The sequence below is a fragment of the Pristis pectinata genome, chromosome 5 (genome assembly GCF_009764475.1).
Source record: "Pristis pectinata isolate sPriPec2 chromosome 5, sPriPec2.1.pri, whole genome shotgun sequence".
Classification (NCBI taxonomy): domain Eukaryota; kingdom Metazoa; phylum Chordata; class Chondrichthyes; order Rhinopristiformes; family Pristidae; genus Pristis; species Pristis pectinata.
In genome coordinates, this window is record NC_067409.1 from 91,039,093 (window position 1) to 91,056,792 (window position 17,700).

Below are 17,700 nucleotides of genomic sequence, written 5' to 3' on the forward strand. Positions count from 1 at the left end.
ACATAAATTTGTTTTTTTACCGTGTCATAGCTTTACATCAAATTATAATCAAGAATAAATTTAGTTATTTGTAGAATTAAATAAATTTTCTGTTCAATTACTCTTCAAAGCTACCATAGATGTTAGAATTATTCAGAGATCTCCTTCGCACTGTGTAGTTCTACAGCAAAGAAGACCAAAAGAAAATTAATGCAAAATGAAAGGAAATTTTAATAATAAAATTATTAAAAATAAAAGTATAGCACATTTCTCACTGTCTCTTAAGTGGCAAGACCATTCATTTCTCATGACATACTGCAAACAACCATGATTGAACTATTTAGCCTTGAAAATCCTGCAAAATGAATAAATGTTGAAGTTGGCTTCCTGCTTGTAACACTAAAGCAAGAAAAAATGGGACAGATCTTAAGCCCTAATGCCAGCACTAATGCCAGGATTTACCCAAGTATCACTGAGGAAGTCCTGGATTTCAGCACTAACACAACCTGAACTGCCCAAGTGGTGTTCTGGTGGACTCCATGTGCACTCTGACAGGGTAGTGTGATTTTCTGCAAGCAACTCAGCTGAGCCTATGCCCGGTTGGCCCTGATGCAAACACAACTGTCCTGACTCAAATAAATGGCAGAAATCAGCTGCAGTAGAAAAGTAAGTAGTGAATCTTATGTTACTTAAATTTGTTTCAATGCTCTATGAATGTAGTCAGCTGTCTGCATTGCAAAGGCCTCAATGCTGTTCTGGGTCAGCAGCTGGGATCCCAGTACCAAACTGTGCTGAAGACCATGTTGGAACAAACAGCTTGTTCCAAGGGCAAGTCAGGAAGGTGTGCAAGTGACTTGTGGGGAAAACAATGAATTGTGGTGGTTCAACACACACAAAATGCTGGAGGAACTCAGAGGGTCAGGCAGCATCTATGCTGGGAAATAAACAGTTGACATTTCGGGTCGAGACCCTTCATCAGGACTGGAAAGGAAGAGGGAAGAAGCCAGAATAAAAAGGTCAGGGGAGGGGGAGGAGCACAAGCTGGCAGGTGATAGGCAAGTCCAGGTGAGAGGGGAAAGGGTGACAAACGGGAGTGATGCAAGAAACTGAGAGGTGATAGGTAGAAGAGGTAGAATGGTGGTGATTGCATGCTCCTGTCCATCACGGAGGTAGACGTTTGCAAGGTGCTGTTGAAATAATCCAGGTGAGTAACTACAATGTAATTTGTAGATGGTGCACACTGCAGCCATGAATTGGAATAGGTTTATTATTGTCACTTGTACCAAGGTACAGTGAAAAACTTGTCTTGCATACCATTCATACAGATCATTTCATTACACAGTGCATTGAGGTAGTACAAGGTAAAATACAGAATGCAGAGTAAAGTGTCACAGCTACAGAGAAAGCGCAATGCAGGTAGACAATAAGGTGCAAGGTCATAATGAGCTAGACTGTGAGGTCAAGAGTCCATCTTATCATACTAGGGAACCATTCAATAGTCATAACAGTGGGATAGAAGCTGTCCTTGATCCTGGTGGTGTTTTCATGCTTTTGTATCTTCTGCCTGATGGGAGAGGGGAGAAGAGAGAATGTCCTGGGGGGGTGGGGTCTTTGATAATGCTGGCTGATTATGATGGACCGACAGTGGAGCAAATGACAGTTTAGGGTGGCGGATGGGGTAGCAATCAGGTTTTCTGCTTTGTCCAGGATGCTGTCAAGTTTCTTGAGTATTGTTTGAGCTGCACTCATCTCGGCAAGAGGGGAGTCAGCCATGCATTTTTGACTTGTGGCTTGTAAATGGTAGAGAGGCTTTACGGTGTCAGGAATTGAGTCACTCACTGAATAATACTCAGTCTCTAATTTGCTCTTAATGCCACAGTATTTATGTAGTTTGTCCAACTGAGTTTCTGGTCTATGTTGACCACTAGGATGCTGATGGTAGAAGACGGTGTGACAGTAATGCCACTGAATATCTAGATTTTGTGATGAGACACTCATGCTGGAGATGTACATTACCTGGCATTTTTATCGTGTCAACATGTCTGAATGTTGACAAGGCTTTGCTACTTGCACACATGGACTGTTTTGTGGATTTGCCCTCAGAAGCATTATACAATGGTTTGTGCTGAAGCCTTTGGCTGTTTTGACGTCATGGCAAAGCCATGTAGTAGGTCTATCAATATATTTTTAACTTTGTACAAATCATCCATCAAGCATTAATTTTCTCTGATGTCCCCAACTAAACACTAATGTGTGTGCTCTACAGTTCTTACAATCATCACGAGAAGATTGAAAACTGCTGGCCCTTTTCACTGACGTGGTTTGACTCAAGCGACTAATGGGAGAAGGCCGTACATCACTGTCCAAATCCAGCATTGGGCTATGGAGAACTGTTGCACCTAAGCAAACAAACAGAATAATCAATATGCTGCTGTTTTATGCAAGTTTCAGCTATAATGGTATTTATGTAATATATATAGATATACACATTTTTTTTCCCCCAAGGTCTCACAATTATCGATTATTGAGCCTGCACAACATTTACTTGTGTTAAAACAGTAGTCAATTAGAAAGCCACAAGTTATTCTAATAGTTGTTATTCAGAGATAGCAATCCATTTTCAAAATTCTGAGCAGTGTGAATGCCATAACTTAGTTGTAGTTTCAAAGCACATATTACCTTACAGTAAAATGTAATACAAGAATGTGCTAAATGAAATATGAAAATAGTTGCGCATTCCAGAAGAACAATAAAAATAAGCCCCTTCTCCATAGATTTCAAAATAAACAGGCAAAGCTTCCTAGTATAATCTCATATAACTACCTGATGATCTGAAGCGTGGGAGCTAAAATCCCACATATGACAAAGGAAAATCATAAACATTTTGGGTATTTTTCCTAAATTAAAGAGATTTGGCTTGAATGAATGAAAATGCAAATTAAGGAGAAATGCAATATGGTCATGATACCTATGCCAAAATACATTTGCCACAATGATGCAACACTTCATTAGAAGATGCTTTTCCATTTATTTTACATATTTTTCAAATTAAAATAGCAACCCTATTGTATCTGTTTCTTAAATTAAAACCACAAATACATTTTCAAAATCTGCCTTTGTATTAGTAACACTGTGGAACATAGTTGTCCCTCCGAGGAAGCCTTGGGAGGGAATTTATTGCAACATTTATAATTTTGCAATCACTAATGTGAACAAACTGCCATCGAAGTGTTCCTAAATACTTTGTAATCTGAATCACTCATCCCCATATCTAATCAGTGGCATTCTACCACTAAGCCAATTGCTCTAAACAGGTACACGTGTAGATGTTGGGTTAGGGTAGGGCAAGACGAAGTTCAACATCAATGCTTCCTATAAGGGTCTGAACCCTGTCAGGTTCACACACAAATGATGGGTACTTGAGAAAACAATCAGCAGGCAACCAGTTCATCTACATCCAGACTGATTTCTGGAGAAGGACACACCAAAGAAAAAGGTGAAAGAGAAATAAAGGAGAAAAATATCTGCACTTGTTTTAACATGGGGCTACGGATTACAGTCTACACCCCTTGCAGTCAATTCGCTCATTCAACTTATCAGCTATATTGATCATTTGAGCACAAAATCTCTATTTTGCTATCATTTATGTTGTAATCTTAAAGCACCGAGTAATATTTTATCCCATACAATTATTTCTAACTACCAAGACAGAATATAATATCAAGTAATTGTTACGGACTCAGTGAAAGTCCCTTTAAGATAGACAGTGTGTGTGTATGTGTGTGTGGGGCGTGCTTACGTCAACAGAAGATAAAGGATGTAATGACGTTGTTGAAGAAGTTAGAAGGGGAGAGAGAGAGAGAGAGAGAGAGAAGGGAGAGAGACACCAGCCTGCTTGTTTTCTCTATCGATGGATGAGAAACAATAACTGTGTTTGCCACTGAAATCCATGTATGGAAGTTGGAAGTAATCCGGTGGAGTTCACTTTGTTGCTGACCTGTAGAAGGAAACAGGTACTTGTGTGTGGACGACCACGATTCGGATGCTTTTCGGGGTGAGGAAGTCACTACCGAGTAAACACTGAAGTGTCGTTTGGGTTCCATCGTGGAACATTTGGATTTCCTATGTACTCTCTCTGTGTTTTCTTGCGTCTATCTGGTGTTTTGATTATATATGTTAAATCAGTCACTCGAGATTCAATAACATATGGTCCAGAAAAACGAGATTGCAAGGGATTATTTTGGCTAGGGAAAAATACCAACACCTTTTGTCCCACTGCGAATGTCCTAGGCCGAGCACGTCTATCAAAATATGTCTTCATTCTTATCTGGCTGGTTTTCAAATTCTCTCTCGCTAGCTGGCAGACTCTCTCCAACCGAGTTTTAAACTTTTGGACATAGTCCAACAGACTCAAGTGCACTTCTTCATTAACCCATTGCTCTCTCAACAACTCCAAAGGTCCTCTCACCCTATGTCCAAATACAAGCTCAAACGGACTAACTCCTCTTGACTCTTGGATTGAATCTCTAACGGCAAACAAAAGTAAATGAATACCTTCGTCCCAATCCTTTGTGTTTTCAAAGCAATAAGTCTTCAGCATATTTTTGAGAGTAGAATGAAACCTCTCCAGAGCTCCTTGAGATTCTGGGTGATATACAGGTGATACAATCTGCTTTGCTCCCAGCTCATAGACTATTTGTTGAAAAATTTTTGACATAAAATTACTACCTTGATCAGATTGGATTTCTTTTGGCAAACCAAACAAGGTAAAAAATTTTAAAAGAGCCTTTGACACCGTCTTGGCCTTAATATTTCTAAGGGGTATTGCCTCTGGAAATCTAGAAGTGGCACACACGATGGTTAACAAATACTGATTTCCAGTCTTAGACTTTGGTAAGGGGCCAACACAGTCCACAATTACCTTCGAAAAGGGTTCACCAAAAGCAGGAATTGGTTTCAACGGAGCCACAGGGGGTTTTTGATTTACCTACCATCTGACATGTAAACATGCTAAAACCTTATTATGAGAGGGATTCAGTTGTGGCCTTGGTGGATGATGTAAAGGTTGTTTCTAGAATGCCTGATGTTGATGTTGAGGAAGGCCAATTTAGACCAAATATTGTTCCATCAAAACTAAAAAAACCAAAATATCATGGAGAACCTTGAAACGAAGTTGGACCATTTACAAGTTTCACAAAAACAACAGATGAGAGAATTAATTTTAAAATTTAAAAATCTGTTCCCAGATGTTCCAAACAGAACATCGATAATTACCCATGATGTTGATGTTGGGGATGCAAAACCAATCAAACAACACCCATATCGAATGAATGTGGAAAAAAGTAAACTTGTTGATCAGGAAATAAAATACATGTTGGAAAATGATATTATTAGACATTCTACTTCAAATTGGAGTTCGCCCTGTGTTATTGTACCTAAACCTGATGGAACTGTTAGATTTTGCACAGATTACAGGAAAGTGAATGCTGTAACAAAGTCAGATGCTTACCCTATTCCTAGGGTGGATGATTGCATAGATAGAGTGGGAAAGGCAAAATTTCTTCTATTAAAAGGGTACTGGTGTGTTCCATTAACAGATAGAGGAAGGGAGATTTCAGCCTTTGTAACCCCTTCTGGATTGTATGAATACAATGTTTTGCCATTTGGAATGAAAAATGCTCCGGCAACATTTCAAAGAATGATTAATTCAGTGATTCATGGGTTAAAACATACAGATGCCTACATTGACGACTTAGTGACTGGGAATGATACTTGGGAAGATCACATCTCTGCGTTAGAAAGGTTGTTTGAAAGACTTTCCAAGGCTAACCTTACAGTTAACTTGGCTAAAAGTGAATTTGGCCATGCCACTGTGACGTATCTTGGTTATGTTGTAGGTCAAGGCAAGCAAGCTCCTGTTCAGGCAAAAGTTCAAGCAATATCTGAGTTCCCTATTCCCACAGGTACAAGGACTGTTAGAAGATTTTTGGGAATGGTTGGATATTACTGAAAATTTTGTAAAAATTTTGCTGATATTGCTCTTCCCCTAACTAATCTTCTGAAGAAGGGAGTAAAGTTTGTTTGGACAGATTCTTGTCAAGAAGCATTTGAGAAGCTGAACGCCATTTTATGCTACCATCGTGTGCTCAAAACACCTGACTTTGAAAAGCCATTTTCATTAGCAGTAGATGCCAGTGATGAAGCTGCAGGAGCTGTGTTATTGCAGAAGGGTGACCTTGATGATATTGACCATCCTGTAGCTTACTTTTCAAAGAAATTTAATGAGCATCAAAAGAATTATTCCACCATAGAGAAAGAATTACTGTCACTTGTTTTAGCCTTGCAACATTTCAGTGTATATGTTTGCACCACTCAGAAACCATTGACTGTATATACAGATCATAACCCATTGGTGTTTCTGAGCCGAGTCAAAAACAAGAACAGAAGGCTGTTAAACTGGAGTTTAATTTTGCAAGAGTTTGATCTCATGATAACTCACATTAAAGGCAAAGATAATGTGATTGCTGATTGTCTTTCCCGATGTTAAATGGGAAACATATATCTGTACTAATCTGATAATCTGTAGTTGTGTAGCATGATAATTATTAACATTACTAACTGTATGCGCGGTTAAATTTTTCTTGGGAAAAATTTTTTTTTAGGTGGGAGGTGTTATGGACTCAGTGAAAGTCCCTTTAAGATAGAGAGTGTGTGTGTATGTGTGTGTGGGGCGTGCTTAAGTCAACAGAAGATAAAGGACGTAATGACGTTGTTGAAGAAGTTAGAAGGAGAGAGAGAAAGAGAAGGGAGAGAGACACCAGCCTGCTTGTTTTCTCTATCGATGGATGAGAAACAATAACTGTGTTTGCCACTGAAATCCATGTATGGAAGTTGGAAGTAATCCGGTGGAGTTCACTTTGTTGCTGACCTGTAGAAGGAAACAGGTATTTGTGTGTGGACGACCACGATTCGGATGCTTTTTGGGGTGAGGAAGTCACTACCGAGTAAACACTGAAGTGTCGTTTGGGTTCCATCGTGGAACATTTGGATTTCCTATGTACTCTCTCTATGTTTCTCTACGTCTACGTCTTATCTTCAGACAACGGTGGTTGTTGAAGAAGCCCTTGCTCATGTTTCACCTTATGGCTTGTGGAACTGAACTTTAAGAACCATTCCGGAACTGGGAGTTTTGGACTTTGCCACACACACACACACACACACACACACACACACGAAGAGTTTAGTTTTGGGGTTAACGTTCGAGGTTTAACATTTTTGAATTCTAACATACTAATATTTTTACTTTTATTTTACGTATTATAAGTAGTGATTAATAAAATAGTTTTTAACACTAAATCATGCTCAGTGTGTTTCTTTTGTTGCTGGTTCGTGACATAATGGATAATGTGCAAACAACTTATCTTAATAACAATTTCCTTTACTGTGTCAGCGCTAAAGAATTTGTGCAATAGCTCAGAATGCATAAGAGAGCTTGAACAAATAGCAAAATACTTAAAATGTAGAAGCCTCCTGATGTTTCCTGGTCTTTCGATATTGTTGCTGCAATGGAAGTCTTGTAAAGCTTGTTAAAGGATGTGGAACACTTTTTAAACTCTGTATTAAGATAGTGTTAAGTCAAGAAGAAAAGCACGATGGTCAGTTAAGTGTGAAATAACAATAACTGTAAAGAATGTATTGAAACAGAATCATGTTTAAAATTTACAGGATGCATAAGCCACAGCACAAATTTAGGCTGTGAGGCTGTGGTATTGTGATCTAAGTGGATAGAAAAACTATTATATCTATCAGGAACACATCAATGAAGTATGTGAATTGAAACAAATCAAATAGAGCCAGAATGCTAATAGAGGTATTGAGAGAAAAAGGGGGACGAGGGGTGGGGGATGGAGGGTTGTTGGAACATAACATCCAAAGGGCCTCCTTGCTGAAGGAACGTTTGCCACCAAATTCCAGGCAATTAACATAAAGGGTACCATTCAAGAGTAACTCTTTCTGCAAAAAAAATAAACAAGAATAATAAGGATTTGCTCAGTCTGTAGAAGAGTAATACATGGAACATAACGTACACTTTTGGAAGGAACAAGTGGAAAAACATTCTGGAAATTTGCAGTTAAGATCAAAGACTAAAAGGTGTAAAGTATGAGGGGAGGGAGGGAGGGTGCAGAAGGAAAAGAATCTGCAGTCAACAGAACAGCAAGAGGAAAAGAGACTTGCATTACAGTTGCTCAGAAGGTGATCCTCCAAGATTTCAAGAACAGATCATGAATATTGGCTTTGAGTTATTTCTCATAGACTAACAAAAAAACCATGTCTCCAATCTATCTCAGGGGAAATATTTTAAACATTAACAGAAAAAATGAATGCATTTCTATGTGTTTATATTTCATGGCTCTAAAGGAATGAACATCTAGTAGATAATATTTGCATACAACTTTTGATCTGAGAAGCTGAATAAAAAAAGCATGACAAAAAAATGCCCCAGCTGTTGCATTTAACAAACCTGTGTTACCTGCATTGTGTGGTTCTAAACTGAATTTTGTATTTTAGACGTGGATAGCACCACTTTAAAAATGCTCTCCTGTTTCACAGAATACCACAGCAATAATTTGCACTATTTTAAGAATTGTTTAATATGGAATAGTTTTTGATTACATTATATAATATTACCAACTTGAACCAGCCATAGGGAACCACAACAACCCAAGTTACCCTAAGGATTAATAAACATCTGGAACAAATTATCAGAACATGACTTTAACCCAAGGTTAACCACAAGGTAGCGCTGAAACACTGCAAATGCAATGAAATGCCTAAAGGAGAATTTATCCCAGCTGCTACAAATGCATTTGAAATGTGTTGACTTAACATTGCCTGCAGTGCTTTCTAATGCCACTCTCAATTTCCTTATGATGTGCGCCAGCATCAGAAAAGCAACATACTTACACCATCGGTGCTGGAACAAGAGATCCAAATTTCTTCTGACCCACAAAAGGTTACAGACTTCCTTACCACCCTAAACACCTTTGAAAATTCTTTCCTGTACATGGTGTCTTGCTGCCTGTGCCGTGTCTCGACCACCCACAGCTCTACATTGGCCAAACAGGCAATTGCTTGAGTCTGCCTCAATGCAAAATGCCAATAGAAGAGACTGATTTTTTATCAAATGCTTGGTTATTACCATACCAATCTGCTTAGACAATGAAACAAGGAAGCATACGACCTTTAAAAATTTCTTTTCTTCCATTCAGCAAACATAAATGTATTTAATAAACACTTCATGGCTACATTTACTCTTTTTCCTAATTCTTATCACGTTTCACACAAAAAACATTACTTCAACAAACATGTAATAGTTTAAAATGTGACCAGGCTTACCTAAGCAATATTGCTCAAATATTTAGTTTTTCTAACTTTCATGATCTATACTCAAAGAAAAGCATTTCATCAACAATGCACCAAATTCGAGGCTTGACACGTTATCTTGGAAAGGAACACATCAATATTTTGTTTTAAAATAGTTTCACAAAAAATGTGAGATTTAAGTATACTAAAATGTGAAGATAGTGGAGCCTAGAATTCCACTATCTTCATATTTTAGTATACTTAAAACTCACATATTTTGTGAACATATTTAAAAAATATTAATTTGTTCCATTCAAAGATAACATGTGTCAACCTCCAAGAAAATCAGATGCTTTTTTAAAATTGTTGTTCTGACGCAAAAAAATGTGCATTTAACAGGAATCACCTATTTCTCAGGTAAAAATGAAGTGTGAGGCTGTTTCCTTGAAGTAAACAAGACAGAAGAGTCTTGAATATTTGTAAAACCAATTCAACAGTTCAAGAGGAAATTATTAGCAGTTAGGTAAGATAGCTGATCAGATAACTTTCAATGGAGGACGTTCTAGTTTGATTACTTTCACTCAAATACTTCATATGTTTCTACTTCCAACAAATGAATTCAGAATATTTAAAGCATTACACTTAACAAATTCATTGTTCATTCCAATACATATTTTTTGCATATTTATTTTGTTACCTTAATCATTGGTAATTGTTATATGACTACTTGTAAAAGAGTCAAACAAAGACAATATTATAAGAATTCCAGTGAAGATAGGACATGTAAGATTTGAAACTTCAGAAGCTGAAACTAAATGTCACATCTCTTCAATGTGAATACTTTTGTAATGTGCTGAAGGTAAGAGAATGTGACATAACTGCTTCTCAACTGCATGAAGCTTCTTTCAAAGGTACAGTAAGCACAGCATATTGAAAACCAGTTGCTAGCATGATAAATTATAAAGTCACCTTTGAAAGCGATACTGTTGCTGTTATTAAATTTAACAATGGAAGCTTATTTATTGGAAGATGAACCATATACTTAGTATGAAATACTGAAACGGTGCCATCAATCACTGCTTCTGTCTGCCAATTGTTCTCACGCACGACTGTTGTTTCACCAACCCCTAAATTAAAATATCTTTTGGCTAAAATATTGGCGTAATAAACGTAATCTTATGCTGCACAATTTGAAAAGGTTTGCATCTTCCTGTTTCTTTGCTTCACTGATTAAAAACCAATGTGTCTTTCCTCATGAAAACAGGTCTGTATTAATTTTCTTATTCTTGAGATTAGCAGCTTATTGATTTACATGACTATTACCCAGGAATTGAGAATAACAATGTTTTTTTTATTTGTATATGAAGGAACGTCATCCTTACGTAGATGGTACGAAAACTGTCCCTTTTTTTGTGGCTTTAGCAAACAGAAATTGAAACAGTTTTTGTCAGTTTGAGCCTGAAAGATTTGATTTAAAATAATAGTCATTTGTTCAGCAGCCCTAACTAACAATGCCTTGTGGATAAGGAATCTGCAAAATTGAAATGCCACACCAATAAACTTGACTGAGCTCTAAATTAAGATGCATATTTAGTAAAAGTATGGGATCCCTGCTGCACATCTGATCTTTATCATAATTTGGTTTACATGATAAGCTTGAAGTGAAAACAGGAAAACTGATTGTACAATGCCATTGAATGCAATGGATCAACAGACATGAAGCAAAAATGCATACAATTAGATCATGGCATCTGTTGGATTTATAGATAGGTTAACGTAAATTGCATAATGACAGAGTTTCCACTCACTTAAGAGGAATTTCACAATTTTTATATGTTGTCTTTATACTGCAAGTCAGAAAAAGTATTAAATAAATCTGTAATTAAAAAATATAGGTAATGCCTGAAATTGCAACAATTATTTCAGCTAACTTTCCAATCATGTTTCTTGTTTAAATAGTTTAATACTTACAATGGTAGGTATACTTAAGAACTAAGCATATCGCACAATTGTTTAAATTTTTGAAAACTTGACTAAAGCACATTCAGTGTATGCAACTTTAAACAATATTAGTAAATTATAACACCTGTTGAGGTTATTAATTATTGTATTACAATAGAAAGATTGAAAATCCTTCTTCAGTTGTCATGCAGAGATAGAACTAAAAATGTTAATAACATTAGTACTTAATATTTTGATGTCTGATTGTCAAAAATCCTGGGGCATACAAATACCGTTTACTCCCGTAAGTGAATTATAATTTGACTGAGAAAAATAAAACTTTCAGTATAAAAAGCCACAGTCACTATTAAGTTGTTGAATGCCGAACTAATTTTTTTTAAATTATGGTACAGGTTTTGCAGGAAAACGTCATCAAAACTGCTGACATATACACGCAGATGTCACCAACAATGGATGTCTCAGAATTGTAGTCAGCAGTTTATTTTGCCAACTATGCTCTGGTATTAGACTCTTTTTGGAGTTCAGTCTGGGAGCAGGAAGTTGTGAACATTTCCCACTACTTATGGTCAGGAGCCTGAGTGCTAATTGTGCCTCAGGATGGACCTGCCACAAGAAGTCCTTCCCTATTCATTTCACAGGAAGGGGGGTGGCTGTAAATAACCTCGGCAAGTATTTGTTAGTTTAAATTTATTCAATTGCTTGAATGTTGTCAAATGCCTGAAAGGGATTTTAATTGTTTTCAGTGTACTATTTTTTATAAAGAAATAGTTATTGGGTGCTTATTAAAGGCTCATTGCTTATTTACAAGCAAACATAAATTTGACACCAAATGACAACAGAGACACAATCTGGAGATTGTTTTCTCTTAACACTGCAGGTGAACAGATAGGCAAGAAGTACAATGCTGGTCTAAAGAGGTTTACCATTATTTCTTTCAATGAAGTTCAATTATTCGACTTGCCGTATTTATAGACTATTTCAGATTCTGTAATCTCCCTCCATTGCTGAATCCATGCGTTCACTTCAAAAAATATCAATTTAAATGACCTCCATTAGTGATATCATGATGTAGTAAAATGCAAATTTGAGCCATTTACTAAGTAAAGCTTCCGATCTCCATCATGCTAACTTAAGATCTGACTTTTCTATCAAGAATTTTCTAGGGTTTCAGTACCACATAAAAAATAAATGGGTAACAAGGGAGGGAATGAGACAGCAGGGAGTTTTGGCACAATTTTCAAAAATCTCTGGGCCCTTGGTACAACAATCCCCTCCTCGTAACTTGCAACACTTGTCAGACCATCCCCTCCCCTCACTAACCTGACCTCCTGCCTGGATTGTAAATCTGCCACTGAATCCTTCCCCAACTAATCTGCTGCATACCACCAAACTCTTCCAACCTTTTGGGCTGATCCTACAGCTGACCCATCCCACCACCTATCTCCCAGCCCAGCACTTCACCCAATTCTTCTGATCCTCAGCAGGCATTTGCAATTCTCCTCCACCCTTTTGCCCTTATCTTTTGATGATCCTATCTCATCCTCCATATCCCAATTTCTCCTGATTCCTGTCACGTCCTCACCATCTTTCTATGTCTCCCTCCCCTGTACTAATCCATCTCCTCATTTCATTGTGAAGCCCTACTCTTCACACCCTCCAGCTCAGGACTCACCCACACCTGATTTTATAAATGTTAAATGCACAAAGGATGTAATTTTCAGGATGCAATTTTTTTTTAGTAGCAAACGATGCCTTGGACATCATGAGCTATTGAATTTCGAGGTGGGCTTTCAAATAATTTGCTGATAGCAGCTCACATCTAATTGGTGGCTTTTAGAAGTAAATCAATTTCAAAGTCCAAATGTGAAGCCAATTCTGACAATACCTTCAGAGAATAATTGAAGTACGAAATCTGAGAGAATGTTTAATGCTTAATGGAGTTAATATGATCAGGTGATTGAAAAATTACAATGAAACACAATGAAAGCAGTGGAGAATTTTAGTCATTCATTTACCAGAGATAGAATGACTTGAAAGCTTGATTTTATTACAAACCTTGACAAAGACTTCAGAAATCTCTGAGACAAGAGCTGTGAATCACCTTAAAGCAGAAATGCAAAGAAGTGCAATGTTGCTACTAGAATCATCAATTCAAATTTCAATACTTTTGGTGAAGAATTTCCCTCTATTGTTCCTTCCAATTTTTACCCTTACACACCAGGTTTGTCAAACCTGCAGCCCATGGACTGGCATTTTAACCTGTACTCCCGGTAGCAAAATTACACTGTGAATTGTTGTAGTAGTCCAGAAGTTTGAAGGTGATATATAATTTGAGACTTAATAGGAACAGATCGTGTGAATGTATTTTTCAGAAGTGTAAAAGGTCAGAGCAAATTTATTGTTTAGCAAATGCACAAAAAAAATGGGAAAAGCAAATGTATTCCCCACTGCTACAAATAGCAGAATTCTAACTTTAGATATCACAAAGATACTCAGAATATTCATCTAAAGTTTTCATTTTAGGAAATAAACACAAATTACCAAGTGCACTATATTATTATTCTTCAATTGGTTTGTTAAACATTTAATATACACAACAATTCAGCCTAAAAAAAACTATGACAAGCAGTGGTGATTTAACCTGGAGATGTTATGGCATTGCACAAGGTCTATTATGACATAAAATGAGATAATTACATAGAATTACACTGAAATGATTAAGAAAATGTTTGGGTATTTTGAAAATTCTAACATAAGTGATTAAAGATTGTGATAACATTGTGAATGGTCCAGATTATGAGCTTTAAGCAAGGAAACACCAATGGGTTTATGTTAATATTAGCCTTTGTTCCATTAACTCAAGGCACAGCTTATCTATGCTGATTAAAATGCATTACCAGTAATTACACATTTCAATGGTGAAAAATGAAACACCGTTTTTCATTCTGCTTTTTTAAAATATGCCTGCTTGAAAATATGCAAATTCTCCTGACTGCTTTAAATGAAATATATCATTTTTGTCAAGGTTATCTACAAATAAAAAAATTAGACAAAGATCCACTACCAATTTAAAAAGAACTCAACCTTATGACTTCATATTGCTACTGACAACTGAGTATACAAAGAATGGTTTCTTAGAAAGAATTTTTTCTTTTAATAGCCAGAAAAATGTACTGCTGAATCAACTGAGAAGGTTAGCTATTGTAGTGGAAAAAAAATCGAACTATTTGGGATAACTTAAACAGATATATTAACTAACAGAGACACAAGAAATTCTGCAGATGCTGGATGTATCTGGAGCAATACACAAAAAGTGTTGGAGGAACTCAGCAAGTCAGGCAGCATCCATGGAGGGAAATAAACAGTCAACATTTCGGGCCGAGATCCTTCATCAGGACTGGAAAGGAAGAGGGCAGAAGCCAGAATGAGAAGGTGGGGGAAGGGGGAGGAGCACATGCAGGTAGGTGATAGGCGAGTTCAGGTGATAGGCGAGTCCAGGTGAGAGGGGGAAGGTAGTGGGTGGGGGAGGGGGAGAAGATGTAATAAACTGAGAGGTGAAGAAGAGGAATCCGGTAAGAGAGGGCAGTTGACCATGGAATAAAGGATGGGGGAGGGGAGGAGATGGGCAGGTCATCAAGGCAGGGGAAGGGAACCATGGGAATAAGGGAAGACAAAGGAGTGGGGGGGGGGGCAAGAAAAAGAAGGGGTGGGGTTACCAGAAGTTAGAGAAATCGATGTTAAAGCCATCAGGTTGGAGACTCCTAAGGCGGAATATGAGGTTTGTACCAGAATTGTAATATGGCCGATGTGAAATATTTAAAAAGCTCTTTGAATAAATGTGGAAGAAACTACTTTTCATGAAACTGTTAACCGCTAGTGCGATAAAATTCTAAATGTGTTAATCTTCTTTCAAAGGCTTGGTCAAAGGTAACAGGCAAGTTTTAACAAGCTGCTTAAACATGGTAAAAAATCTAGAGTTCACTTTAGTTCACACATGTAATCCAACAAAAAGTATTGTATAACAACAACAGAAACCTGGACCACTATTCTTCTTCCTAATATATGCCGAGGTCATGCCCAGAAAATACTACATCTCTATCATAATCCCGGCTTGGATCAGATAGTCCAGGTACTGGATATGGAACCTTTTGGCTTGTATAACTCAACTACACGCAAGGCAATTGCTCTAAGCCAATGTGGTTTCTAACAAATGAATTCAGAAATGAAAATCAATGGTGTCATTTCTCATTTAAACTGGTCAAAAATTTAAACTAGCAAAATCCAAATTAAATTTTCAATTATATTTTTAAAATGCAATGAAGTAGGAGAATATGCATCACATTATTTCTCACAGAGAGTCTTGTCAGCATTAAAAGAGTTAAAAGAATGGCCTGCAAATTACAAGGACATTATTGATCAGTAGCCATGGAGAGCGCAAACTGCACCAAAATCTCCCCACTCTCCAAAAAGGTCTTTCACATTTAATGTAAAGTATTTTAAGGGGAAAATTTTTCAACGTCAAGAGTTCAAAAAGATAGACCTTCATTGTTAATAAGCTCATCTACTAAAATCATACCTTACATGCAACAGATAGTTTATTTATCAAGTTGCGAACAATCTGCTCAAAGAAAATTCATAAACATAATTAAGTGATGCTAACTATTTACAATATCTAAAGGGGTCACAAATAGACCAAGAAATGTTGTTTGTACAAATCAAAACATTCTAATTTACTAAAAGGGGGAGGGAACTTTGTTTTATTTGCCTGTGCTTGAATTGATTAGTATATCAGAATTTATGGCAAAATATTTACTTTATCTCCTCTTCCTTTCTATCCAAAATTCTTTATTTTTCCTTTATCTAACCTGTTATAATACTATTTTCTTGTCCACTATTTCTCTGAGCCAATCCTAAAGGTTCATTAGTTGAGCATATAAACTTTTACCAGAATCCCAGATGCCACGTTGCCCTCAGTGCACAGTTGTCCACTTGTCCTTCTTGGAATTTGCAGTGAACAATTTTTTTGTAAAGAGTGCAGAAAAAAAACGTACAGAAGTTGATTTGTTCTTGCAAAATCTTTCTTCAAACTTTCCAATATACTTTATAGAAGAGAATGCAAAATGACTTCTAAGCTCATTCAATTATAGGTACCTGACATTATTAGTGTAGAAGAAATGTGATGTCATAATGGACTTATGTTCAGAGAACTTGAAGAATTCTACTGGAAGGTTTAATGGCTACAAAGTACTTTAGGAAATCCTAACAATGTGAAAGGCGCTATATAATAGATTCTGTGAATGAATCTTTGCAAATGAGAAAATATAATTTTAAAACTAATGGAAATATACAGTAGATCCATAGCCCAGGTCACAAAATAATACCATACTGTGCTTTCCAGAAAGCTACAATGCTCTGAATGAGTTGACATTTAATACCTTAGTCTCACTTTCACAGAAAATACAATCCACTATATTATTATGTTACCTAGCACTTGACTGACTTAAAAGAATAGTTACAAATAATGAAATAAACAACACCAAAAGTTACAGTATCAGTCAAAAACATTTTTTTGTAAAATGATCTGTTGCAAACAGCGAAAACTATGGCAGCTATGCTTCATTGTTGGGTAGAAAATTATTTGCTTCAGATTTTAAACATAGTGGATCAGATTTTGAGATGATGGCCTCTCAAAGAGATGGAAAGAATTTTAAAAAACTGCAAGCAACTTCATGTTAATTCTTACTTTATGGAGCACCTCCTTTCTATGAGCTGCTGACTGATTTGTACACAATTAGCAGTGTATTTAGTCATGATTCTTTTAGAAAAATTCAGCCCATTATAGGTAAAATTTAAATTTATAAACATTCCTTGCAACATTCTGTTCTATTCCAAGAAAGAATGGATCAGCAAGAGGGAAGAAAAAAACATATCCAGACAAATACATCTATTGAATTATCAAAAGGGGAGTGTAAAGGGGCAACAACGAGAAAATGGTGCTTAGAGTACACTTCCAATCGTGCAGAATGCTGAAAATAAAAGCATCAAATTGTAGCGGCTGCTACCACGATGCGAGAATAAAGCTGTAGAACAAGACTGATTTATTTACCTGCCTTGCGCGGGCCTTTTAAGCAGCGCAGTTCCCGCCCTCCGAAAACGGAAATGACGTACGCGCTACGTCATCAAAACTTTTCGTGCGCGCGGGTTCTCCCGTTGCTCAGGGAAGATGAAGGCCCAAAGGCCCAGCGCCATCTTGGGCCTCGCCGCGCGACCCGACCGCCAAGCTGGTTCGCTTGCGTGGATGGTGAGTCGCCATGCAACCCACCTCCACCCCCAGAACTGGCGATATAGTCCCCAAAGTTCATGGGCTGTGCTAGCCATTGCTTGGGTGGTCGGCCT

The 17,700-nt window shown here is 37.1% G+C and overlaps 1 protein-coding gene across 4 annotated transcripts in view; it reads right to left on the reverse strand.

The window, feature by feature from the left end:
* exoc2 (exocyst complex component 2) overlaps nt 1–17,700 on the reverse strand; it is a 222,625-nt gene that overhangs the window by 85,548 nt on the left and 119,377 nt on the right. For all 4 annotated transcript variants that reach the window (XM_052016796.1, XM_052016798.1, XM_052016799.1 and 1 more), the window contains exon 12: nt 2,253–2,378. In XM_052016796.1, coding sequence (XP_051872756.1) covers nt 2,253–2,378 — 126 coding nt within the window. The remainder of the gene's footprint in view (nt 1–2,252; nt 2,379–17,700) is intronic.